This window comes from Protobothrops mucrosquamatus, unplaced genomic scaffold (assembly GCF_001527695.2).
Source record: "Protobothrops mucrosquamatus isolate PMUCROS unplaced genomic scaffold, P.Mucros_1.0 scaffold_191, whole genome shotgun sequence".
NCBI lineage: Eukaryota > Metazoa > Chordata > Lepidosauria > Squamata > Viperidae > Protobothrops > Protobothrops mucrosquamatus.
Genome location: NW_015386267.1, coordinates 108982 through 136934, shown reverse-complemented (window position 1 = coordinate 136934; position 27953 = coordinate 108982). Strand labels below are relative to the sequence as shown.

General features: G+C 37.9%; 2 protein-coding genes across 2 annotated transcripts in view; one reads left to right on the top strand and one right to left on the bottom strand.

Annotated features, from left to right (window-relative positions):
- FARP2 (FERM, ARH/RhoGEF and pleckstrin domain protein 2) overlaps positions 1-4282 on the top strand; it is a 64473-nt gene extending 60191 nt beyond the window's left edge. The window contains exons 26-27 of the mRNA XM_015824531.1: positions 1486-1637; positions 3054-4282. Coding sequence (XP_015680017.1) covers positions 1486-1637; positions 3054-3144 — 243 coding nt within the window. The 3' untranslated portion in view covers positions 3145-4282. The remainder of the gene's footprint in view (positions 1-1485; positions 1638-3053) is intronic.
- Positions 4283-6046: 1764 nt separating this feature from the next.
- STK25 (serine/threonine kinase 25) lies at positions 6047-22479 on the bottom strand. The gene is made up of 12 exons (XM_015824520.2): positions 22369-22479; positions 21272-21377; positions 16195-16425; positions 15312-15368; positions 14341-14449; positions 13283-13440; positions 12755-12940; positions 12209-12354; positions 11099-11213; positions 10339-10410; positions 8331-8467; positions 6047-7566 (listed from the first exon to the last, which is right to left on the bottom strand). Exons 2-12 carry the CDS (start codon positions 21371-21373, stop codon positions 7527-7529), a joined length of 1353 nt encoding a protein of 450 aa, XP_015680006.1. The 5' UTR covers positions 21374-21377; positions 22369-22479; the 3' UTR covers positions 6047-7526.
- Between the last annotated feature and the right edge of the window lie 5474 nt (positions 22480-27953).

The window sequence follows — 27953 nt, the reverse complement described above, 5'->3', positions numbered from 1 at the left end:
ATATGCCATTTAAGAGTACTCATTCAACCACTAACTCAATTTCCTAGCCATCTGAAGTGTTTTTATGATCAACCACTTTCTTTACTTCCTCCAGAGTAAATTTTATTTATTTAGTTGTGACTCTGGGCAGTGCACAAAGGATTAAAACCAGCACCCAAACATAATGTATCAAATGGAAAATACTAATGTTATGCTGCATTGCAATATTACAAGAATTAGGTTCTTGGGTAGGGGATCTTCATGTATGAATGCCAACACCAGCTAAAGAACTGGCAGTTATGATTGAACATGTTTGTGTTTATAATAATAATAAGCACTGCCACATAACTCCCCAGACTTAACAATTGTTGTTAAGAAAGATGAAAAAATCTGAATGATGGAAACAGCTGAATACAAGAGAAACATTGATAACCACACCAAAAATCTTGGACATTGACAAAGTTTCCATCTGTCTACTACAGAAGACAAACACTGTTTGGATCTGTGCATATACTACAGCTATCTGTTACAACATCCTAGGTTCTTGGGAAGAACACGATGTGTCTGAAGGCCAATAGCAGCTAAAAATTGGAAGTGTGACTTCACATTGTCATGAACAGATGATAATAATATCAAACAACCTGTGCCTATCCTGGGTCCTCAGGGTGGACTTCATAGGGGGATAAAGATATGAAATCCTGTCTAAATATGGGGATGATTATGCAACCAACCATAATAGTTGCTGGTATCTCATTCAGTTCAATTTCTATGCTGCCCATAATGATTCTGGAGGGAATGGCAAATATTTGCACAAAAGGTTGCCTTTGTAGTTTAGTCCTTTTTTGGAGTTGTGAAAGTTGTGTAGTTTTACCATGTGAAACATCCAACCACAAACAGTGGTGTAAAAGTTTCAGTCTCCATGGCTATTTATTAGACTATAACCCCATGAATAATGAAGTATTCTTATATGTGGATATGTTTTTTTTAATATAACTAGTGATTGTTATTTTTTATTGCCTCATTAATATATACATGTTTGGCCTATTCAAAGAACTGGAATTTCCAACTTAATTAGACTGGCCTTTCCAGATATGGTACAAAACTCATGATAACAATAGCTTGCTCTGTTTTTGTACGGCTCTGTTTTTCTCCCACCTGCCTTTCCAGTAATATAGCCCAGATAAGCCATGTGGCCTTCCAAATATTGCTCACATCTGATTACAATCAGCTTCTAGCAGCTTGGCCCATGGTGAGGTATGGCAATTATCATTGTGGAATCACACATTATCTCATGATTTAGAATGATGACAATCTGCTGGCTAATTTTATATTTTGTGGATTTTTTCCCATGGACTAATTTGGTCTGTAGTTAGAGATTGAGATACACCTTTCATATGTATTCTTTAAATGATGTGGTATTATTTTACTTATAACTTTATAAATTATTGTGTTTGTAAAGAATAGCATAGAATTGCCTAAACAAATAAATAAATAAATAATTTCCAGGATGATTTTCCACTGGCAAGTTTACCACTTATTGGTTACACAATCAACATGCCCACAGAGGCAGATGGCATTCAGAAAGATTATGTCTTCAAACTGCAGTTTAAATCTCATGTCTACTTCTTCAGGGCAGAGAGCAAGTATACCTTTGAAAGGTAAGTATGTACCTTAATCAAAATCTATTCAAGGAACTGATTACCCCAAGTTGTTACTTTAGGAGTACTTGTATATTGGCCTGGTAATCCAATAAGAAATCCACTTGTCTGCTTTATGCACCCATTTTGATAATCACTGAAAAGAAATATATAATAGATGCTAGATTCTGCTGGGGCAAAATTGGCCTGAATCCATAGAAGAACTTTTCTACGGAGAGGTAGAAAATGAACAAATGCACATTGTCAAAACACATAGGAGCAGCTATTTAATGCCTGATCAGCTTATAATAGGCTGGTCTCATTCATCCATGGACTGGCTGGACACTCGGCTGACCTTTATATATCACTGACATATGGTAGGGTATTTGGGCGGTATTCCTTTTAAAATTTTGCCCACTAAAGTTTCAGGTCAGTAAATGAATGAAAGAAAATGAAAACAGTTTTTGCTATGTTTCGAATAGAGGCAGATAAATGTATAACCCCATGATTCTTATTCATTATTTAAAAAAATACTTTCCTCAGTTGATTTAACTAGTTAAGCTGTATAAAAATCCAGATTCAAAGGGCAAAATGTATTACAGAGCTCTTACGGATATGCATGTAGACCTGCTAGGAACATATTAAGCTATGCATGACTTTCCCCAACAATACACATCAGTTCTAGAGAATAGCTGTGAAAGCCCAAGAAAAAAACAGCCATTTTACAGTGTTTCCCACAGGCTCTACCTGCACATCCATAAGTGCTCAAGTCTTTCTTTTCCTTTAAAATTTGGATCTCTGTAAAAAGATCTCTGTTAGATCTGTCATCTAACCTCTGTAAAAAAAATTCCCCTCATCAAACTTGATGGATCATTTGGTATAAATAGACGATGGTGTAGTTTCATTAATGAGTAATATATTTATTCAGTGCTATCTTTACTTTCTGGTAATATGTAATATTTATTATAATTTATTACAGTCTATGACCAACATACTGTATATACATATAAGCATTTATATTTATGTGTTGTATATGTACATAAAATTCTACATTATTGATAACAATTAAAATAGTTTAAAAAAAAGGTGGGGGAGAGGATAAAATATTGAAAATATCAAATAAGTGCAATTTTCTTGGACAATATGTGCTGGGTGATATGAAATCATAAGAGCACTGAGAGCCAGTACAAAAAATAGATTAGTTTAAAAAAATACTCTCTATGTAGTATTCTCCAAATATTCTCCATCATGGGATCTCTTTTTAATATGATTTGAGCAGCTGTAATACTAAAGTTGCTGTTCTTTTCAGTAAGGCAGTAAAAAGGGAATCTAAGATGATATGAAACCAACTATGAAAAGCTACTCCATAGATCAAGAGTCAAAACCTCATGACCTTCAAATGCTAGTTAAACCTTTGGATGTTGCTTTTCTCATCAGGTGGGTGGAAGTAATAAAGAGAGCCACAGGTTCTCCTGGAAGATCCAGCCTTCTGACTACAAAGGATGAAAAGGAAAGTAACATAAACTGAAAAAAGGTAGAGCTGGCTCTCTGTTGTAAGTTATATGCAGCAATCTGGTGGAAGACAGGAGTCTGACTTTGGCAACAATCAAAGGAGAAGACTTCTGTTACATGCTGTAGACCATGATCAATTTTACTGTAGTATGAAACATGGACTACACTCCCACTGGATTCAAATCCAAAGAGAAAACATGGGTGCTGGATTTATATATGGCTCAATGTTATTGTTTCTATTTATAAGAATAGAATAATTGGAAGTGTTTGGTTGGTTGGAAATCTTGTGATTTTAAATTGATCTCCTAAAACCCTTGAATAGTTTGTATTTAGTAATAATCTTTGTGTAACATGCACACCAGATAGGCATCCCCTCCCATCTTGCAAGCCATCTTTACATTGTTTATATGGTATTTCAACTTGCAGTAAAATGGAGAGTTCTGAAAATTGCCAGCAACATAATTTTTCATTTTGCAAAACTGATATGCTCTTTTTTTTTGTAGAGGAAGCAAGCGAATTGACTGGAAATTTTGCTCAGAGCATGCAGTTAATTCTGATACAAAGAAAATCATGTCTGCATCACTGCAGTTAATATTTTGAGTTCCCTGTCTTGATATTGTACCCATTGGTTTCCTATACCTTTGTGTTTCTCATGCCTTTTGAATAATATTCCTCTATTTTCTTTCTCTCCGAGTTATAAATATGGACACAACCTGGTGGAATAGGAAAGTCAGATTAAAAAAACAGCCTGTTCCCTTTGCAGCAGAAATAAATACCTGCCAGTTCATGTCTGAACAAAATCAATCAATTTAAAAAAAATAAATTTGAAGCTGGTTGTTTGACCATTAATTATGGAAAAATAATAAGGTACTAATGAATTTGTATTCAAAGGAATAAATAAATGCCAAGTATTTACAATGTAAAACTGAAACAGGCATAATTTCAAATGTATACTGTTATTATGATGGTTCATCTAATTTAGATACACAGGTACAAGTCAGAAATAACAGATATCCCATTCACAGTTGTCTCCTGTAACTTAATGCCATTGTCCTATGCCATGAAATCAAAGTTGATGTGTCTGTCTGTACGGCATGTTTCAAGGAAGATGAAAAAACTACCCTGGCAAGAAGGCTCCATGCCATGGTGGCGCAGTGGTTAGAGTGCAGTACTGCAGGCTAACTCACTGCTCACTCCAGGAGTTCAATTCTGAATGGCTCAAGGTTGACTCAGACTTCCATCTTTCCAAGGTCGGTAAAATGAGGACCCAGATTGTTGGGGGAAATATGATGACTCTGTAAACTGCTTAGAGAGGACTGTAAAGCACTATGAAGCAGTATATAAGTCTAAGTGTTATTGCTATTGCTATTCTTACATGGCACAGAGCCGCATATTGTCTTTGGGTAGCAGTGTAAAGTAGCTATAGAGGGCTGGTGTTAATACAGCTCTATTTCTGTTAGATTGAGCAACAATGTGGTGATGGGTGATGATGTACTGTAGGGGAGACAGTGTGGGGTGAAATGTTATCTTAAATTTTGTATTTTGATATGTGAGAGGCTGAAAGTAGGACTTGACAAAAATTCTGATTCAGTTCATTACTCATGGAATTGATTCAAAAACTATATAAAATTAGGGTTTCTTTCCCCCGAAGGGCAAAGGGAAAATTCTGAAATCTTTCTTGATGAAGAGCAAATTCCTAAAGATGGCCATTCATTATATCTTCTGCCTTTATTTATTAGTGTGTTCTGGGAAATAAACTATTATAGATCTCTTAAATGTGTTTCACTTGTAATCAATCATGCATAAACTGGGCTTTTTAATGGTTGATAGAATTTCACGAATAACACATGGCAACAGCAACTCCTTTGGGGGCAGAGGTTGTTGGATTTTTATTTATTAAGAAAACTCATCAAAGTGTATAATCTCTTTCAAATTCACCATATACCCTAGTAAGTTTTAGCAAAGATTTACTGCTAGACAAGATCAGGGCTTCTCCTCTCCCTGCTCTTTATCCTAACCATTCAATAGATTCAGATTAAAAAGACATAACTTTTTTTCCTGTGTTTGTGAATATCTGATCCTAAGGTTTTTCTAACTGCATATGTGCTTGCAAGCTATGAAACGGCTTTAACATGCATGTGCACTTTGGTGTTTAAAATTATGCTACTCTCTGTATGCCCCTTTAAAGATAAGGGTAAAAATGCATTGTTCTCCCTCTGCCCTCATTGACACCTGAGCTATTATCTGCAATGAATAGAAAAATGCCAAATGCCTATGGCACAGCCTCTTCTTGACTTTGGCAGAATTTTGCAGATCTTCCATGTCAGATGCTTCCCCCCCCCCCAAGAAAAAAAATAAAACTTCAGTCATGTAATAATATCCAATCCTTTTTGAGTCCCTTTAAATATCATTTGCTTTATGTTGCGTGTTTCTCAACCTTGGCAACTTTACGATGTGTGGACTTCAACTCCCAAAATTCTCCAGCTAGCAACGCTAGCTGGAGAATTCTGGGAGTTGAAGTCCACACATCGTAAAGTTGCCAAGGTTGAGAAACACTGGGTTACAACATATAGTTGCCTATAAAATCAGATGACTAATTCTTCTTGCTTGCTTAAGATCAAGCTTTACCCTCAGATTAAAAAAGAAAATAACCTAAGGAAAGTGTACATTAATTAACATCAACCTGAAACCCTGCATTCATTCCATCAAACAATAATACCAGTTATCTTTGACTGGGGAGACCTAGATTCAAGTCTAACCCATGGCATGGAAGTTCAGTGGGTGACAGATCACTAACATTCAGCCCAAACTACCATATTGGATTGTTTGTGGAAAAATTAGATGAGCAGGCACTTATCTTGAGCTCCTGGAAGAAAGGCAAAACATAAATCTAATGAATAAAGAAGCAAAGTCAAAACTTGTTTTACAAGTTAATTTTATTGGAAGTGGCAGATCCCTTTTGCTGCTTATTTGAATAGCAATAACTGTTACTTTTGAGTATTGGAGTCAATTTGGGAACATTCTGGCAATACCGTGTGGACTAGCATAAAGTACCTTTTATGAACAGCACAAAGTAGCAGCTTCCTGTTCTCCATTAGTATATTTTTATATGTTGTGTAAATAATTCGGAGAAATAATGGTAAAGAAATTGGATTCATATTCATGAGCGTGGCTGAAATACAACTATCCCAGATATTTCTTAAGAGCATTATGTTCCAGCATAATCTGCATATTATCAACCAACCATTTTTCAGGGAGAATAAACAGAACTGGAAGATCTACCTCCACCCACAACTGTAATTATTAGGCAGTAACGTCTTTCTCAAGTCATCCATGGCACTATCAGATGTTACAGAATTAGAAAATGATACTTGAAGACCTCCCACTTCCATTTTTAATACTGCTATAGATCTGCTAACTTCCTACTTAAGAGTTTCAGATTCCTTAGAAAATGATAAGGATACCTCCTAAAACTATTCGGGTCCAACACAGAGTAAACAGTTAAAGAGACAGAACAAAGAACACATTTCAGGAACATCACCTAGAATATTCTTCACTGGTTGGCACCACACTTCATTTCAATTTAACAGAAAATTTTAGCCACATTTCACAAACAAAGCTCTAAACGTGTAGAAACTTTGGAAGGACTCTGTTGTTTCTCTAACTTGTGGGAGTAGTTAATGTCTCTCCTCTTTAATAAGTCCATAATACTTTGCTTGTCAAAATTACTGAATCAGATATGAATTGTCAGTAATGAATACTGTATAGCAGCAAAAGGCCTTGCCACACTAGAAGCATTTCTGCTTTGAGCTATTGTCACTGAAACGTGGCCAAGGGCAGATTACAGCAGCAGACAAGCCTGCCTCACAAAAGGGGCAAGCAGACTGAGGAGGAAAATATAACCTGTATAATTAAATTGAGAAAGTCTAGAGAAGATTCTCTTGAGTAACAGCCTTCTATTGCTGTCTAGCTGAATGGCAAGAGATCATCTATGTGCTTAAGTAAACTTTGCCTCTGGCCAGAGGAGAAACCCACCAGCATCTCCTTCCTTCTTGGAATGTGTTTGTCTAAGAGTTTTGATTTTCCAGCAGTCAGGATTTTGCTTTGAAACAAGGTCTGACCTGAGCAAAATTGGTTATTGTTTAAAAACCTTCATGAAATGCATTGTAGAAATTACCCTCCCAGTACTGCAAAGTAGTCCATGATTATTTGCTTTACAAATCCCATCATGGGTGCATGACACATACAGACATAAAGGCTCTGAAATGACTGGGAATTCATAGCACAATGTTAACATCCAATAGCAGATAACAATTCAAGATGCAGTTCTGGTGGAGCTGGTGGAGCTGGGGGGGGGGAGAGGTTCACCCTTTTCATGAGCAAAAAAGAGCAGACTCATCAGCGTGCTGAAGACAGATGGTTCCTACTGTGTGAGAACCTGAGGATGAACAAGAGAAACCTGTCAGGCTTTTCCACCATAAGTTATTAAGCCCAAAGTAGATAGCATCACAGGCATGTACGTTGCCCGAGGGGGATTTCCTTATTTAGGTGAGTACCGTCTTTGTATGTCTTTATGTTGTACTTTTTCATATGTTCTGTGCCTCAAAATAGTGGCAAGCTGAAATTCAACAGCAAAGATGGGAGAGCTTTGCATGTCACCTGTGGCCCTGAAGTCTCAGATGGCTCACCTTCACTTTACAGATATTATATACAGAAGTAATGTGTTATGTACACCAGCAATCCCCAACCTTTCTGGCTACATGGACCGGTGGTGGGAGTGGCGGAATGGTTTTGCATGCGCAACCTAATACTGCCCATGCACAAATGAAGCTTCATGCGCTTGCCCGTTTGCATGGCTTGGTTCCCAACAGGCTGCGGACCGGGGGTTGGGGACCCCTAATGTATACCATAACCTTTCTTCAGATTCAATAACAAACAGGTAGAACATTGCTTTGGGCTAAATATTCAGTCATGCTTAGCCAAAATTGGTGTGGATTAGTACCAGAAGGGATTTTTAGTATCCTGTCCAGAGACCATTCAAAGGACTAAGTTGTAGAAACTGACTTCTACAGGAAGGAATCCACAATCTATAGCCCTTACCTAAATATTGTGGGCACAAACAAAAAGCATATATTAGAAATAGGTAGTTGCTCTTTTGACGCTATTAAGTTTGATCAGACTAACAGCTCTTGCTGATTTTACCTTTGCACTCGTTCCACCATATATGCAATTAGTTTATCTGAGATTCCAGGGCAAGACTCTTCAGCTAAGCTAAAAGCATTTTCAAGTTCTTCCATGGCGCCTACGTTTCCTCCAGTCTGCTTGTGCTTGTCTTTGAGCTGCCAAAAAAATAAAATTAACATTTTGTTTGGAACAGTCAAAATATTTGTTTTAAATTTTCATTTTATGTCAGAGATGATAGTATATACTGAATCATAGCAGTCTCAATTTTAATATGTAAGTTTATTGCTCTCCACCTATATGAAAAAGGGTGTTGTATACAGATAGTCCTCAACTCACAACCATTTGTTTAGTGACCATTCATTTAGTGTTTAGTGACGGGCACTGAAAAAAGTGAATTATAACTGTTTTTCATACTTAGGACCATTGCAGCATCTCCACGGTCAAATGATCCAAATTCAGATTCTTGGCAACTGGCATATATTTATGCAGTGTCCCAGGGTCATGTGATCACCTTTTGAGACCTTCTGACAAGTAAAGTCAATGGGGAAGCCATTCATTTAACAACTATGTTACTAACTTAGCTGCAGTGATTCATCTAAAACTGTGGCAAGAAATGTCATAAAATGGGGCAAAACTCACTTAACAACTATCTTGCTTAGCAATAGAAATGTTGGGCTCAATTGTGGCCATATTTGAGGACTACCTGTAGTATATTTCTTTATTAATTTTTGTCAGGTTTCATCCAAATCCAAATGTTTAGACAACTCTAGATTCCAATGGGAAAGAATCATAGGTGAGAGCTTGAGACCAGCTGATATATGAAACTGTGAACATCATATATGTTAGGCAATATAATATGGAACATTTTTGTTCCGTTAAAAATAGCCTGCACATCCACCACCCAGTAAAAACATTTTTAGCGTGGCTTTTCATTTCTCCAAACAGCACAATCTCTGGAATCTCCTATTTAGGTTTCAGCATACTTGGCATTTACATTTCAGAAAAGTGTTTGCTCTGGACAGACTCTGGCAGCATAAGACTTTTTCTTTAAGAAATTTCTCCAAAAGAAATTGAATAGCTAACTGAAAAGCAAAACCAAAAGCAAAAAATATCAGTAGAAGAGCAATCAGTTATAATCAAAAGCTTGCCTGGCTGAATATTTTTCCCCTTCAGTATCAGTATGGCTTATATATCCCTAATGTGTCCTGAAGAGATCCTTAGCTAGGCCAGTTACCCTTTGCTTTATGCCTCCCACATAATCAGGATGCAAAACAAGGCAAAGCTGAGCACTGATTGTGGGAGAAGAGCAGCAATGTGTATTGCTCCCTCTGGAAGAAAAAGCCTTTTGCTAGATAGAACACACTGAAAAAAATGCCAGACTGGCACCAAAGAAGCAGTGAACTGATTTTAAACAGATAACTGTGATGCTAGTTTGTTACTGCTTCTTTTGGTTTTGAGTATTTTTTGGCTTGCAAGAAGTATTCTGTACTGAATTCGATGCGTCATAACCAGAAGGACCCTGCAATTCATCTGCATGCTATACCTGACATCTAACTTTTTTTTGGCATTGTGAACCACCATAAATACTTGCTATTTAAATATAAAAATAAGCCCCTATGCATGACCCAACAGTACTGGTAAAAACTATTTAGAAGCCTTAGTGAGTATTGGATTTAGATACCTGTATAGAACCTGTACCTCATTTCTCCTTTCAAAAATCATCTCTTCCTATGCCCTTGCTTTTCAGATTCCTATCTATTTCAGAGAGCCTCACCTAGTTATCCAAGCCCTTTACATCAGAGGTCCCCAACCTTTTCAGCACCAGGGACCGGTTCGGTGGAGAGAGGTTTTTCTGTGGACTGGAGGGTGCTTGGTTTTGTGTACTGCCTGCATCCCATGGATGGGGCTTGGCTTGTTTGTGCGGACCGGTTGCTGGCATGCGGTGGCCCGGTACTGGTTGGGGACCCCTGCTTTACATGTTACAAAGAAGTTTACAAAAACTGCTCAGAATGTGCCAGAGACTCACCTCTCTAAAGACAGGACGGACAAGAGTAGAGAGACACTGGGACCGGGGCTGCCTCTTGATGGGTTCAGAAGCCTGGAAAGAGAAAAAAAAAACAAGGTTGCCAGCTAGTGTTTCCTAAGCAAGACCTCCAGTTGTTAGAACAAGAATATTCAAGAACTGGTTCATATATTATGCTAAGCCAGGGTTTGCTTTAATCAAGATTTTGTTGAAAATGCCATATGGCCTGATTCATAATGCTAAGCGTACATGAGGAGCTACAAACCAAAATGTTGTTGTGCCTACATCATGCTAAATGAAAATCAACCTCTTTATGGCTAATGTAATGTACAAACCTAGCCTGAATGTTTTGGATTACATGTTCCATAATCCCTGGCCACTTGGGCTGATGCGGGTTGAAATCTGGAGTGCACTAGGTTGCCTACCACTATCTATATTTGCTTTTTATCCACAAAAATGTAGTGTATTGCCAAGCATCATGAACCTATATTGTTTTGAAAGAAACAAGTAAACAAACATCATTAACTGCTTTCTATTCTTTCCTACAGACTCTCAGCAATCCCACTCTGATTTCAGAAAAAGCCTAAGGCTGGAATGACATCCTGTTTGCCACTTGTATCTGGTACTAATGATAAAAAGAAAAAAGCAGCCAAAGCAAATGTTTTAATACTGTGTTGTCTTAGTACAGAGAAACATTAAAGTTCTCCCAGACCTACTATCAATGGTTTGGTTCTTCTCAGCTGCAAAAAAAACCCAAACTGACCTTTTGAGACCCATGATGAGACATCCCTTTATGCAATTTGTTCAGGGAACTGGGTCGAATAGTTGGAGGGAAAGTCCAGATGGGCCCTTGATCCCTCTCATCTGCATCTCCATCACTAGGAAATAAAAAAAAAACCTTGTATTAAAAAAAATATATGTTGAACTGGAGAAATTATATTACAGATCAAAAATTAGAGAAGAGTTTCCCCAACTGCTCCTATGCCCTCACAATTGGCATGGTGTATCCTGACAGTTAGAACAATTAACCAGTGGAACAACCTGCCTCCAGAAGCTGCGAATGCTCCAACACTGGAAGTTTTTAAGAAGAGACTGGACAGCCATTGTCTGAAATGGTATAGGGCAGTGATGGCGAATCTTTTAGAGACCGAGTGCCCAAACTGCAACCCAAAACCCATTTATGTATTGTTGGGTGCCGGGTGGGTGTGGCCCATTGAGTGGGTGTGGCCCATTGGGTGGGCGTGGCTTCGGTAGTGGCAGACTGGGTGGGATTAAAAAGTTCAATTCCAACTTTGCGAGATCTTTTTTTTTCCTGCGAGAAGTTGAAATTGATTGAATCTTTTTTTTTTGCACACGGCGGCGGAGGCCTAAAGCAAAAAGGTTTTATAAAACCCAGCTGAAGGCCTAGGACTGGGGCGACGGTGCGCATGCCCACAGAGAGGACTCTGCGTGCCACCACGGGTATAGGGTTTCCTGCCTGAGCAGGGGGTTGGACTACATGACCTCCAAGGTCCCTTCCAACATCATCATCATCAATATTACTATTATTACTATTATTTCTATTATTATCAGGGGACTAACATTTGATGTGATACCACATGTACTAATTTTTCTGGCAGGTTCCCAACAAGGAACCAAGTTTGGATATTCATTTCACTTTTTTTAAAAAAAATGGAAGCATCTAGCATTAAAATAATATGTTATTCCTTTCTCATCCATACCCAAAAAGCCACATCAATTATATCCATGTTAAGATCTACAAAAGATTATTTTCCATGAAACAAAATTTATACAGTTCAGATTCCTCTCACTAGCATCTGACTGTGAGTTATTCTTATCTGGAAATGGAGCAGGAGACAGGGAGTATACATACATGTCAGAGTCATCTGAACTGGAGTCCTCACCATGCCCCTCTGATTTCCACCGTTTGTACCGGTCAATGAGTTCCATGAGAAATGATGTTTTCTTTGTGTAACGTGTAATAAATTTGTGCTTTAGCAATTCCTTTGCAGTGGGCCTCTGTGCCAACAAAAGAGACAAAACAAGGAGTTTCAGCTAGCAGAAGCCCAAATAAGAAGTGGACATCACTTTTGGCTTTCTGAAGAGCATTTTGGTTTAGAAAATGACTCAGGCAGACTTACTTTTTAATTAATCTTATATCCACACTTCCTCCAGAAAGTCAGAGCAGTATACATAACATTTTCCCATCAACAATGTTGTAAAGTAGATTGGGCTGGAAAGCTGATAGCATGACTGGCCCAAAGTTACCACAATCTTCTGTGAAGGATAAACCAGAACTCAACTCTTCTCTAGTCCCTTAACTCATCTCCAAAGGTCAAGTATCATATTCTTTTAATAACTTTTGCCAGATATTCTGACACAGTACTCTGTATAAAGTCAAGGAAAAAAAGCCACTTACAAATCTGGGGTCCTTGTTAAGGCAGGCTTCCACAAATTCCTTAAAGGGCTTACTGTGGTGCCCTTCTAATGTTGGAGGGTTGTTCTTGGGAATCAGGAAGAGAACCCTCATTGGATGCAGGTCAGAATTTGGAGGCTCTCCTTTTGCCAGTTCAATAGCAGTAATACCAAGAGACCAAATGTCTGCCTGGAAGAAAAACCAAAGGCTATGAACTCAGAATATTCCACCTTAATTTGCCCATGGAAGCCAACATTGTGTGGTCATAGACTTTGATTCCCATTTCCAGAATACAATAGTTCAATTCACCTTCTAGAATGATCCTCTGTGTGTATGTGTGTGTGTGTGTGTGTGTGTGTGTTGATATATGTAAGTAGGAGCAAAACTCTGCTAGTATACTCAAACATTACCATGGGCAAAGGATGTGGATATAACATACTGTAAATCTTTTATTTTTTCTACATAGGGCAATTCCCTGGTGAGATAATATACTGATGGTCTTTTTATTTCTAGTTGCTCCTCTCAGCTCACCTTGAAGTCATAGGCTGATTGCTTGATGACTTCGGGTGCCATCCAAAAAGGAGTCCCAACAAAGGTGTTTCTCTTGATTTGAGTGTCTGTCAGTTGGCCAGCCACACCAAAGTCAGCTAGTTTCACATCCCCTTGTTCCGAAAGTAACACATTGGCAGCTGTTTATACAAAAAGTTATACAAGTAACTTAATCAAAGGGGGGTTATCTCTCTTGTGGAAAGATAGTAACTTTTGAAGATTTGGCATATAGTTTTCAGTTAATTTTCAAGATAGAGAAGATGACAAATAGTTATTTAAAGAACTGTAGCAGGAAAGCAGAAGACAGCCAGAATTTTGGTTCAGTCCTTAAATCTACTTCTCGGACAACTTCCTTATAAATTCAGAAGCCAAATAATGAGATATTATAATTGTCCTACCTGAAATATTTAATTCTGTTTTTCATTCTCTGTTCTTTCCATGTTTTATATCTTTCCTTTCTATATTCTAGTGGAAAAACCATTGTAATTAACCCAAATGTACCCTATATTCTGGTTTAAAAAATCACTATCCAGAAGTATTGTACTGAACACAATTTTATACACATAGCATAAATCTCATCAAAAACCATTATTAATAAGGTTATACTAGTACCATCCTTTTATGAAAGGGAGTCAATTGTTTCTATAGTATACTTACTACAGCAAATGGATTCAAAGTTGTAAAATTTATGCTGATTTTAAATTATTTACATTTATTATTATTCATTACAAACAGTGCTTGGCAGAGTAAAATAATATGCTTTCTGTTTCATAATCCCCTTTTCCCATCCATCCCCTCTTCTCATTTTCAAAATCATGAAACATTTCCCTCTTAAAAAAACATAAATGATCTTCATTAATCTGTTGCAGATTTATGTCAGCATTCAGACTCCTTAGTTTAATACATGATCACAGAAAGGTATATACTTAGCTAGATTCTTCTTTCTAGGATATTAGTGCAAACAAGCAACAAACATGGATTCATTGATCTCAGTAAAGAACTGCCAGGAATGAACACAATGTGTAGTCTGTGTGCCTTACCTTTGATGTCTCTGTGGATTTTCCTCTCAGAGTGAAGGTAGTCCAGACCTTTAAGAATTTCTCGCAGGATTGTGGCAATGTAGATCTCTTCCAAGGGACCAGGCTTGAGCTGAAAGACAAGGGCAGAAGTAGGTCCATGAAATATATAAAAGGACTTTGGCTATCAAGATTTTTCAAAAAATATGAAACTGTGCAATGCCCTCTAACCACGAGCTCATGAAGAAAAGCCCCAAACTGCACACTAACTTTGTCAAGTAAAGTGTATCCCCATCAAGTATCAAAGATGAATATCACCAGATCCTAGATAACCAAGAACCCAAGTCACTCCTTGCTAGGATTGAGTTAAGAGCTTGTTCTTACCCATTTCAGACCCTCAAAATCTCCAAGCACTGAGTCAGCATCTCAACAGCATCACCTGACCAGTTAAGGTGGAGTGATACCACACTCTATGAGCACAAATGATCTTGCATGGCAATTTATATATATTAAAGAGGAGGAGTGAAAAACTTGAACCCTGAGATATCACATATTGTAGGAATCTAGGTTGGATCTCCCCCCCCAAAAAAAAATTGGAAATGGCTACGAGAGGAAGAGGAGAAGCACTACAAAACAGTATCTTCCTTGAAGCCAGTCCAGAATGATACCATGGTTGATATTAAAACATGCCAGGTGATCCAAAAGGGTCAGGATAGTTGCACCCTCTCTATCCTACCCCCCCTCCCAACCCCCAGAGGTCACCCATGAGTGGGATCAATGCTGTCTCAATGATACATTGGCCTAAACCCAGACTGAAAAGGATCCAGATAATCTACTTCATCCAAGGTCAAAATATCAAATCTGCTGACTGGATGGCGCCAAATACCAGTTGGGTTAGGTAGATGGTCATAACTGATTATATGAAATCTTGAGCTGCTCCTGAGTTGGCAAATTCTGTCTGGTAAGTTAATAAACGAAACAATAAAGATACTTACTAGATCCAGAGCTGAGCCACCTCCCAAATACTCCATGATTATCCACAGTTTGGTGCCCTGTAGATTAAGTCAAGCAGATATGTCAAATTATCATAATGTTTAGTTAAATCCATCTACTGTATTAGAAATATTAGACAAAATGGGCTGCCCTTCATCTCATATATAGTTTCTTAATACCAGAAACACCTAGCTGTCTCATTGACCTTTGTAACTAATTCATGGTGATATTTTTTATAGTTTAAAAAATTATATAAACAGCACCATGATAACCAGTTTCATACAAGAATGTTAGCGTAAGGAAATACAAGGACACCTTTATCTTTGCTGCACACAAACTGAAACTCTCATTAACAACCCTTTAGGCAAGAAGATCAACATTTCAGAAGCAAAGTTCATCCACCATAATCAAGCACCTTCAATTAAGAAATGACAACAGTTTTACAAAATTATTAAGAAAGTCTAATTTAGAATCAGTAAATTTAGGGAGGGACCATTGTATGTATTACACATTCACTACATTGATTACTTAGACTGAATTGCATTCAAATTACTAGATCTTTGAAAGATTAAATATTGGTCATGAGTATTTTTATTTCAACAAGAACAGAGAGAGGATTTTGAAGGAAAATCTTCCCATGTTCACTGACATTTATCCATTCATACCAGTATCTTTACCACAAGATTTTGTGCTGCAGATTGAAATATAAACAATTATTGGAAAAAAGGGAGGGCTTGTCTAAAAAAGAAGCCATTTTACTGTGCTTGAAGACAGAAGGGTTTGTGCAGCAGTTGGTTTTTGTTTCCCTTCAGTTTTATAGATAAATTACAACATAGCTTGCAACAAAAGCGTTGCAATTCAGGCTACTTTTCTAGCTTCAGTTACCTTCAAATAGGAGCCATAGTATCGGGTGATATACGGACTGTCACACTGACTAAGAACTGTTATCTCCTGCTGGATGTCTTCAATTTCATCCTCTGCCTCTTCCAAGTCAATTATTTTGATAGCTACTACCTCCTTGGTACGGTTGTCAATTCCTTTGTACACTTCCCCAAATGATCCTTTACCAATCCTCTCCAGCTTAGTGAATAATTCCTCTGGATCAACCCGAGAGTGCTAAGTTGGATAAAAAAACATTGGGGAAATGAAGAAGTGAGAGGGAAAGACAACACATTAAGACAAACTATTCAGAACTCTAAAAAGCAGAAAAACAAAGGGTAGTCATTATTATTAGCTAGTATAACAATTCTAAATAAACCCTCCATAGAAGAGTTCATTATAAGACAGTGCGATAGTGGCTTCCCATTAGAACAGAAAAAAGAATGTATGTGAAGATCTATGAGTACCAAAAACTATATTTTAAGTTATCATTTATATTTTCTACAGGGGCAGTCATGATAGTCAATTTCACCCAAAATAAAGTGGCAGTTTGACTACCACCAGATGTAAAAAAAAAAAAAAAAGTCAAACCAAGAAAGTTACATCTTAATAAATTGAAAGCTTTTTATGTGTTGCAAGACTCTATGTTTAATTACACACACACACACACACACACACAAATATCAATACCATGTCAATGTATAGTAGTCAATAAACGATTAAACATATTCATAAATGTGAAAAGAGAAACTGTATGCTCAAAATAGAACAAAGCTTGAATTATCCTCCCCTCTTTTGCATGTCATGAGTTCTATGACTTAGTGTAGCATAGCCTTCCCCAACCTAGTGTCCTTCAGTTATGTTGAAAATGCAAATCTTAAAAGTTACTCTGAAATAAGCCTTGAATTTGCACAGCCCTCTTCACATTCCATGCTGGAGATTGCCAGAAGGATCTATTTTACATTTCCTGAAACTTTGGCTTATTGCTGTCAATCAGCCAAGAGTCCACATATGAAAACATCAAGTTCAGGAGAATTTTTCTAAAAGTAATTTTAATCTTACTGGTATAATATAATGGATAATTTAAAGAAGAGGAATAGGAAGACTACAATATGAATACTTTCTCCAATAGTTCTGTAGTGAAACAAAACATTTGCTTTCTCTCTTGTGTTTATTTCATTTTAGATTGATTTCATAAAGTGGCAATAATTGGCCGATCTTTTCCCAGTTTATGAACTAATATGAGTACATGGAATTCTGGAGTATAAACTAGACTGAGAAATTGAAAAATATCTTGAAAAAAAGGCATGCATAATGGGACTATGAAGTCATCAGCTCAACTCAGAGCCGTTACTTTTTTTTTCAAAATACCGGTAAGTCAGTGAGTGATTCATACGTAGTGATAAAGCAAATGACAGTAAGTCCAAACCAAGCAAGCCAGGTTACTTAGTGTGACATGTGAACCAGTAATGTGATTAATTCAGAAGACTGGCTTAACAGAATGCCAATAAATCAGTAAGACTAATGCATGCATTTAAAAAGACAGCAATAAGTGGACTAACCAAATGTAAGATTTATGTAACAGATTAACTATGGATTTAGAAATTGAACTGGTAAGTCAGTGTTAGGTTTGCAAATAAAGGTGGTATCAACACAAATCTCTCAAAATAGGAGTAACCCAGTATAGTTTTCTAAGGTTAAATTGTTCAACATGGATTTACCTTTTTTCTACATAATGTATCTAAAAGAGGAAAAATAACACTATGTAAGAAGACCGTCTGGAACTTGAGTCATTGCAACTGGACTTCTTTTTTGGTTTGAAACGTTTTGCTGCTTATCCAATAGCTTCTTCCGTCTGAGCTCAGACTGAAGAAGCTACTCGGATAAGTAGTGAAACGTTTCAAACCAAAAAGAAAATAAGTCCAGGTGCTATGACTCAACTTCCAGCAACTCTACCTGGATGACTGAGAATCTTCATCGACATATGTAAGAAGAGTTTCTGGCTGTAAATATCTGAGTATTGTTCAACTTGTAACATCTTCTTAGAATTTCAGGATTCTACTCATATCAGGGCTATTTAGATAAGAGATTATATTAATTTAACACCCTAGAAAACGTTTCTGAGAACCTTTCATGATTTACTTTGTAAATCCACAGGACACCCCTGTGAACAGCAATCTATATAATCATTATATATATATTAAAATTAACAGAGGTAGAAGGATATATCTATCTTGCCTTTATTATTTTTATAAACAACTAAAGGCAGCAAATATACCTAAAACTCTTTCCTCCTCCTGTTTTCCCACCACAACAATTTTGTGAGGTAAGTTAGGCTGAGAGAGTGGTTGGCCCAAAATTATCCAATTTGCATGCCTAAAACGGAATTATATCTCAGTTTCCTGCTTTGTAGTCTGGTTCCTTAATCACTAGACTAACATGGCATTTGTTAATACATCAGTTTTTTCTGATGCAGTCTTAGATAAATGTCTCTTCTATACTGGAGATTAACATATATATCATCAAATTAGCTGTAACCTTTCATCAAAGTTTCTTCCACCTTGAGAATTAATTATAAAGGCTTGAAGTACTGAAGAACACTTGAAATTGTTCGTTTCCATCTGAGTGATTTTGAAAGAGAGTCAATTTTATATTTTATCCAAAAGGAAAGCGTGCAAGATCTACTATAAAAGAATCTCAGCTTAAAACATTCTTATGAGTTGAAATATTTATTGAAGTGAAGTAATTAATGGACTCATGTTTGTGAAAATAATTTTGAATGCTGCAGAATTCAATCTTAGCTTTCATATTTCAACAAAATTTCCAGAGCTATTTCCATCTGATCTTCTGCAGTTCCTGTAAGTATAACAGTATCATAAAAATGGTAAGATATTTAAGAGCCATGTACATCTCTTACAGCTGACCAACATCAAAAGAATAGGTACATTCTGTGTCTACTTTTTGTGAGAAGCTCAATCCAGAAATTGCTGTTCCATATAGGTAGTAGAAAGCACACTAATATGGAATATGGGCGGATGAGTATCAATTATTTTCAGAGAATTGTCAATAGACTACATTATTAAAATAGTAATAAAATCCATAGCTATCCAGAATTATTGTTAATGCATGGTCCAAGATCAAACCAGCAAACTTTCATATATACTGATGCTGTAATTATCCTCTCACAGTGCCTGAAGGCTGTGGGGGTTTGGATGGAGGATAACTGGCTTCAGCTGAACCCTGGTAAGACACAGTGGCTGTGGGTTCAAGGAATCTCAGGGTGTTTGTCATCCTTAATTCCGGATGGAGTTTATTACCCCTGACAGATCTGGTGTGCAAGTTGAGGGTTTTTCTAACCCTCAAAGAGCAGGTGACAGTCATGGCTAGAAGAGCCTTTGCGTGACTTCAAGTTGTGTACCAGTTGCGCCTTTTCCTGGATTATGAGGCCCTGCTTGCAGTCACTCATGTCCTGGTCATCTACTGGTTGGATTACTACAATGTGCTCTATATTGGATAATCCTTGAAGAATATTTGGAAGCTACAACTGGTACAGATGTGGCATTTTCAATTGGTTATTATCTATAAAGCCCCTTATGGCATGGGGCCAGGATATCTAAGGGACAATTTAATCCTGAAGGGACTAGCCTACCTCACTTGTTCTAGTAGAAGGGCCTAGTTTGGATCCTGTCTGCCAAAGAATTTAGGCTGGTGGGATTCAGGAGAAGAGCCTTTTTTGTTGCGGCCTCCATCTCTGGAATATTCTTCCATTAGAAGTGAGGTCCTCCCCCCCCCCCCCCAATCCTGGCCTTCTGAAAGAGTTTGAAAACTTGGCGTGCCATTTGGCCTGGGTGTCTGGCAGGGACCCAGCTATGTTGAGGGTGGCTGACCAGGTAGAGAAGACCCAGACTGCCCATTGCCCGGTTTTCAGCTTTTCTATTTAATTCCTCTACTTTTAATTGACTTCTAGGATTCCTTTACTTTTTATCATATTGTAAGCCACCCAGAGTTACTGTATCAGTGAGATGGGCAGAATAGAAAATTAATAATATATATAACTTCATATATTCATAAATATACAAATTACATAAAAGCAAAATATTAAAGATTCGAGGAAGAGACCAATCACCTCCCAGAAACTAAGCTACAGAAGTTTTATTAAAATTAATCAAAATATGGTGTGCAAGCATACAAGTACAGAACAATATCACTAGAAATGCTTTCCTTTACAAGAGTAACAGAAGCAGCAGAAATGCCAGACAACTAGGAGCCGAAATATTAGGACTATTTTTCCAGTTCTTTTCATTTTCATTTTCAAGATGACAGACCATGCCGAATAGGTAATTTGAGCTAAAAGCTCAAATTTATTAGAATGGTCTTATTTTTTTCGAAACCAGATTATACCACCTTCCCATTTATATTATCTTAATCCCTGGTGTGTGTGTATGCCTATCACTTGAGAAGATATGGTACAGACTCACCCATCACCATCAAGGCTTGTACCAATTTCAGTTTCTGTTCTAAGGTTTTTGAGTTAAAGACATTTGCTCTTACTCTTAATAGGGCAACTACCGGTACTGTATGTAAATTCCACTAAGAAACTCTTTGACAGGGTACAGGGTACAAGATGTAAGCATCTTTTCATACAATGCCACAACATCCATGCATGCTCTCAAAAAAGCAAGCCTCACACTTGATTTCTGCATTCAACTAACAACTATTAGCAAATATATATTAGAAATATAAATAGAATATAAACATAAAAAGAAATATAAAAAGGAAAAAAAAGTATGAGGGGGCAGACAACAGGCTAGAAAATCAGCCAATCCCTCATAAACATAGGAAAAATTGTGGAAAACTGGAACATATAAAGATATATACAGCATAATGCAAAATGGTAGAATAAATCATCCAGGGAAACTGGCCTGGTAAACGTGGCAAACTGGAGCATGAAAACTGATGCCACCGTGGACTTTTGCAACAACAAATGTCAGAATGTAATGTAAATGTGGCCACATGCAGAAGTTTGTTTGGACATTTCAATTTCATGTAAATGATTTAGAAACAGCCTCAAGTTCTCACTCACCTGATTGGCAAATTCCCTCAGATGAGCCATGGCTGAAGACTGGCACCACACCCATATACCAATTCTTCCACAGCAATAAAAAATATACCTTCTATTGATCATTTAGCTACAAAAAGAGAAAAAAAAGTGCAGCCAATTAATGAGTTAAGATACAAACATGCTTACATTTTAACAGAGACTCAGGAACGATAACAATTTTAACAGGGAGTCTATCTCTACTAATATCTGAATCATCTCAGAATAGGCAACTCAGAACCTGATATTCTCTCTTAGTCTATCGATTCACAAGTGTGCAAGGAGTTGGGAAAAATTCAGCTGTATCCAGATATACTATCCAGAACTGTTTGAAAAAGAATGGGGTGAACACCTGCTTGTTTAATAAATAAGAAAGAAACTCTCTTTTTTAGTAACAGTATGATAAAGCACAGATTTCAGTGTGGGCTTTTGCAAATGGAGATGTCATGAGAACTTCAGCTTAAACTTCAGTATGAAGTTTAACTTCACGATTAAGCCCAGTATGAATTATTTCCGATTCCATCAGCTCTTATGGATGTTAAGATACCAATTACGTTGGATAATGGGAACGGTAGTCCAAGAAATACAGAAGAAAGACGATGCGGGGAGGGTTAATTACAAAAAAAAAAATATCAAACCAAACCGTACAGATAACATAGTCGCTTTTCCAGCGCGGGACAAAACGACCCCTCTTATTCCCCCGTCCAGGTTTATTAAGCACGACGGGGCTGCACAAAGAGGAACGCTAGGGCGGACTGCAAGGAGAAAGCAAAAAAACCATCTGAAGAAACGCCTTTCCTACCACCTGCGTAAAAAAATAATAATAAAAAAAAGCCTAGCGGAGATGGAGATTAATTCGGAGAAGATCCCTTGTGGGTGATGTCCATCAGGTATTTCCAGATGGGCAGTCAACTCGAGATGGACATAAGGCCAACATCTTCCCTGCCCTGCTGCTGCTGCTGCCTCCAAAGAGAAACGCTTCTAGATACACCTGCCATGGCAACGGTTGCCGCGGTCAGCCTTACTCCCCAAAAACTTGCTCCGCCTCTGCCACCAGGCGTGTCCGGAGCCCTTCGCCTCACCTGCATCCCGAGGGTCTCCCCAGCCCAGCTGCCCCATTGTAGCTCGGCGGGTGCCAATCCAGCCTAGCGAACTCGGCGAGAGTAACTGCAGGGAGCAAAACGAAAAACAATCATGCGCAGGAATCCGACTCGCCGCGGAGTCTACTGGGAAGACTAGTTCTTGGGCCAAGCGACTTGCTAGAACAAGGTAGGAACGGAGAACTGCAATGACTATGATTCATTTCAGGAGGGCAGGGCAGGAAACTCGGAAAGCGAGGATTTCTGGGAAAGGTAGTGTAGCAGGCTTCGTTTTGGGCTCTCAGGAAAGAAATAAAGGCTGAAGTTCCTACTATTTGCGGCGCTTTGATTCCTTCTGGTGGTCGGATTTGAGCAGTACAATTTTTGCATAAAGCAAAATGTCATAGGAACTCCTCTGCTAAACCGATGTGACCAGATTCTTTTATGCAAGAAACTGGTGGAATTTTTTAAAAATCAACCTTCTATGATAATTATTTAGAATTCTGAGGTAGCCATGAAGTTTAATAAGGAGCAGAATGTTCACAAAGCAGTTAAAATAACTTTTGTTTTTATTGTATAGTAAAATCCACAGATGATCCCTTTCAAACCGAAAGCGATCATTTAATATATTTTTTTTCATCCATTTTTTATATTTCATTGATTTGTGGAAAAATATATTTCAAGCAAGTTTTAGAACTATATAAATTAGATGGTTAATAAGACAATGTTGGAAAAACTACACAACACTGGAGCAGGGGAAGTGGGACTTATCCCCAAATAACTGTTAGGAATTGCACAGTAATAGATAAAGATGATTGGGCAGTATCATCTAAGTGATAAATTATTATTAGAGGACTTAAATCAAGACAGACTGATGACTTGTTAGGTTTATGCATTCTAAAATCACTGTTAGAATGTTTGTTGGAAAGATAGTTTTGTTTCATTGATGCCAAAGCAATTTGATACAATGCAACATGCAAATGTCAGTTATAAAATAAGAGCATTGACAGAAGAACCTTAAACAGCTGTTATCTAAAAGGCTTGCTCTCTGGAAGTCTGGAAATATTTGAAAAACAAATAGTTCAATTCAAATACATTTAAACAAAGTTCCAACATATTTGCTTGGAAGTTGCATTGTTAATTAAATTTACAGGTTGTACTTTGAAAGATACTTGAGAGTCAACTGTCACAGAATATAGCTGGATGTTCATACAGAGTTTTCCACAGTAATTAGTTAAAGCTTAATATGTTGCATTAGCATAAATCAGATGAAATATATAATACTGAATGGTCCAACCAGCAATTTAAGAATGTATTAGTAAGCAATTTAATTACACACTAAAGTCTAGCCTCAAAAGATAAAACTCAGTTTGGGTTAAATAAAACTTAATGGGAGGTATAACTGCTTTGGCCGGTCATGCCGGTTCTCAGTTCACAGCAGAATGGGGGTGGTGTCAGATTTTTCAGGTGAAAGGTGGTATCCGAATAAATATTCTTCTTTAAAACTTCCAGTGTTGGAGCATTTACAACTTCTGGAGGCAGGTTGTTCCATTGATTAATTGTTCTAACTGTCAGGAAGTTTCTCCTTAGTTCTAGGTTGCTTCTCTCTTTGGTTAGTTTCCATCCGTTGCTTCTTGTCCTGCCTTCAGGTGCTTTGGAGAATAGCTTGACTCCCTCTTCTTTGTGGCATCCCCTGGGATATTGGAACACTGCAATCATGTCACCCCTAGTCCTTCTCTTCTCTATGAATGTGGGTATTCATAGATTATATGTAGGTCAACATTATAGAGGTCAAATGCTTTCCATTAGTTTCTGGCAACAAACATAAGTCACTTTCGATAGATGTTACTAGAGATCATGACTACTGCACTTAAACTCATCAAGCATATACTTGTATGGTGAATAGGAAGTGTTATGTTCCAGTCCACATGCAGCAGCATGGAGGCAGTGACTGTGTTCATTAAACTGCCAAATCCAGCATCTTCTTTGTCACGTTGCAAGTCTTTGTCCCAAAGATGCTTTTTCAAGAGGCAACTGGATTTTCTTGTTTTTCTTTGAAGATGTTTCACTTCTCATCCAAGAAGTTTCTTCAGCTCTGACTGGATGGGGGGGAATAGAAAGATTTATACTCCTTGCAGACAGCTAGTCATTTGCATTCTTTTAGCAAATTGTTAGTGCTGCCTGGAGGCTTATCTGTGACTTCAGGGTCACATGAGTAGTGCAAATGTGTGTGGAGCCTTCTTGGAACTGTTGAAAGGACTGGAGAGAGATGATGTTGTATCCCTCCCAATCTGTTAAGAGAGGGCTGTTCAATTTTGACATAGATGGCTTCTTTGACTCCTCTTTCAAACCAGCGGTCCTCTCTGTCCAAAATGTGGACTTAGCTGTCTTTTAAATCAGATGGACTGCTAAATCTTGTCCGATGGTTTTGCTCTCCTATGTTGTGCCATACGTTTATGAAGTTGTTTTGTTTCCCCAATGTATAGATCTGCACATGGCTCACTGCATTGTACTGCATATACTGCATTGCTCAGTTTGTGTCTGGGTGTTTTATCTTTGGGATGGACAAGCTTCTGCCTTAGTGTATTCTTGAGTTTGAAGTGCGCATGTATGTTGTGTTGGCTGAAGATCCTCCTGAGCTTTTCCGATATTCCTGCAACATAGGGAATGACTATGTTGCTTCATATATTGTTTTCTTTGTCTGCTATGGAGGAGCTCCTGCTGGATCTTTTTTGAGATTTGATGAAGGCCCACTTGGGATAGTCACAGGTTCTGAGGGCTTTCTTGATGTGTTTTAGTTTTTTTACTTTTCCATCTTTGCTGATAGGCAGGCCTTCAACTCTGTGGTGTAGGGTTCTGATAACTCCCATTTTGCGCTCCAGTGGGTTGTGTGAATCAAAATGTAAATCTATGTGTGTGGGTTTCCTGTAAATTTCAATGTTAAGGCTTCTGTCTTCCTTAATGTATACAGCACAGTCCAGGGAAGCTAGACTATTTTCCTTAACATTTGTACACTGGGGAAACAAAACAACAGCTTCATAAACATATGGCACAACATAGGAGAGCTAACCCATCAGGACAAGATTCAGCAGTCCATCAGCATTTAAAAGGTAAAGGCCACTCTTTCGAAGACAGCAAAGTCTACATTTTGGACAGAGAGAGAACCGCTGGTTTGAAAGAGGGGTCAAATGCCATCTATGTCAAAATTGAACAGCCCTCTCTCAACAGAGCGAGAGGATACGACAGCATCTATCTCCAGGCTACAACATAGTCCTTTCAACAGTTCCAAGAAGGCTCCACACACATTTGCACTACTCAGGTGTGTTCACAGGTTGTTATAGCAACTCATTAACTTCCCATACTCTATATCAGGGGTGTCAAACTCTCAATGTCACATGACATGTTGCGACATATTGCGACTTTTTTTCCATTGCCGGCAATGGGGTGGGCATGGTTTCACTATGATGCATCTGGCCCACAGGCCGGCAGTTTGACATCCCTGCTCTATATCATACTTTTTCTCTCTTAGACTGAACCTCTCATCTGACAGAAATTAAAAACAACACATTTTCTCAAAAGATACTACAGCTAGTCATAATTTGAGTATCCGACAAATTTTATAACATACCTTTCATCCCACCCCATGCTGAGTCATGATTACTGTAATCACGTCATTTGATAGAAGATTTTAATAGAATACACATACATACACATACATTTCTATGAGAGCCAGTTGATGCAGTGGTTAAAAGCACCAGGCTAGAAACTGAGAGACCATGAGCTCTAGTCCTGCTTAAGCACAAAACCAGCTGGGTGACTTTGGACCAGTCACTCTCTCTCATAGAGCAGGAGGCAATGACAAACTACTCCTGAAAAAAATTGCCAAGAAAATTGTAGGCAGTCCAGGCAGTCACTACGGTAGGTGTCAATATTGACTCCAAAGGAGTGCATGCACACACCATGCTACCCTAGTTCTAGCAGTTATACTGGCATAATATTCCCAAAGAAAGTTAATGCTGTCAAGTAAAGGGTTTCTATATCTCTATGCTGCCATCTAATGGTGATACAGGGTTTTACAAGCCAATCAAATAGCCCTTCTAATTGACTGACTATGTGTCATCAAGCTGGTATCAACTCATGTGAGCATATTGCTAGATTTTCCCCTGAATGATCCTTCCTTATCCTGGTCCTTCAGGTCTTCTAGCAGTGCACTTATTATCAAAACTGAATTTGATTCTTTTGATGATCATTTTCATTTGTTTTTTTTTGGCTGTCCATGTTATTCTCAAGAGTTTTCTCCAGCATCAAAGTTCAGAAACATCAACATTCCTTCTATCATGCGCTTTTAACTTCCACATCTGTAGAGTTTCACAGAGAATGGTTTGCAAAAATCTGATCTTTGTAGCTATAGCTACATCATGGTATCTTTTCTAAGATCAAGACCTTTTGATGGTCAATCCAAAAAGGCAAAAGCTATCTACTACAGTACTTTGATATCTTCATTGTCAATTTTTAGGCTGGTTAGTCTACCTGTGGTCATCATTTTTTATTTAGATTTAGATTTATTTTTAGTCCCATTTTTTCACTGTTCCCCTTAACCTTTATTACTGGAATTTACAAATCATTTGCATTTTTAGCTTTCAGGCCCTTCTGTTTAGAATACTTCACTTAGTAAGCATCCCATCCAAAAGAAAGGCTAATGTTGAGGTTAAACTTCAAATCATGTTGAGGGCCACACCCCAAAGTAAACAGGGACAGGATCAGAAATGGCCCTGAAGGATGTTGGCTTAAGGAATGAAATGAGCATCAATTCTTTAGACTTAAGATACCCATTTTCCTTTTTAAGAAAAGGAAATTGAAAAGGGAGAAATACATTTTAAGGGGATTCTGGGCCTGCAAAATGGTGCTGATGAACCATATGCAGCCTAAGACTCATACTTTTGTACTCTTGACATGTGAAGCATTAACCTTAGTCATGTATTTTCTTTTATTGCCATGCGAGGGCAGTAACTGCTCACCAACACTATCCTAATTGTGTTATGCTCCTGTTTTGTGTTTCTCAGTGCTGAGCTGAAATGCTCTTTACCCATCCTTGAATTGGCAAAACAGCATGACATTTGCTGACTTCAGTCCTACTGTTGTTGCTTCTGTTTTAAATCACTCCAATTACCTGACTTCCTGCAAGGCGATGGGTGACAAATCTGGAGGGTATATCTTGGATGTCTCAGACTAAGGGGTGAAACCTATAGCACTGCTAAGAATGGCTTAGGTATATTTCTCTAGCACAGCTGGAGAATGGCTTCAGCTAATACAAGCACAGCTAAGAATGGCTTAAGGATATTTCTCTCATGGGCATGAGGCATCCACCAATCAAATAGTTCTGAACAACAGTACTATAGTGCATGCTTTTCCCAAGATGGGGAGAAACCTTTGGGGCTTAGTGGGCCATTTGAAACATTGAGAACATGTTGGGGACACTCTAGTCAAATGGCTGCTGCAAGAGGGTTTCATCATTCACAAAATGGCTGCTGTGAGCAATACAACCACCTACGATGTATTAATTTACCAGAATTACTGCCAGCTACTGC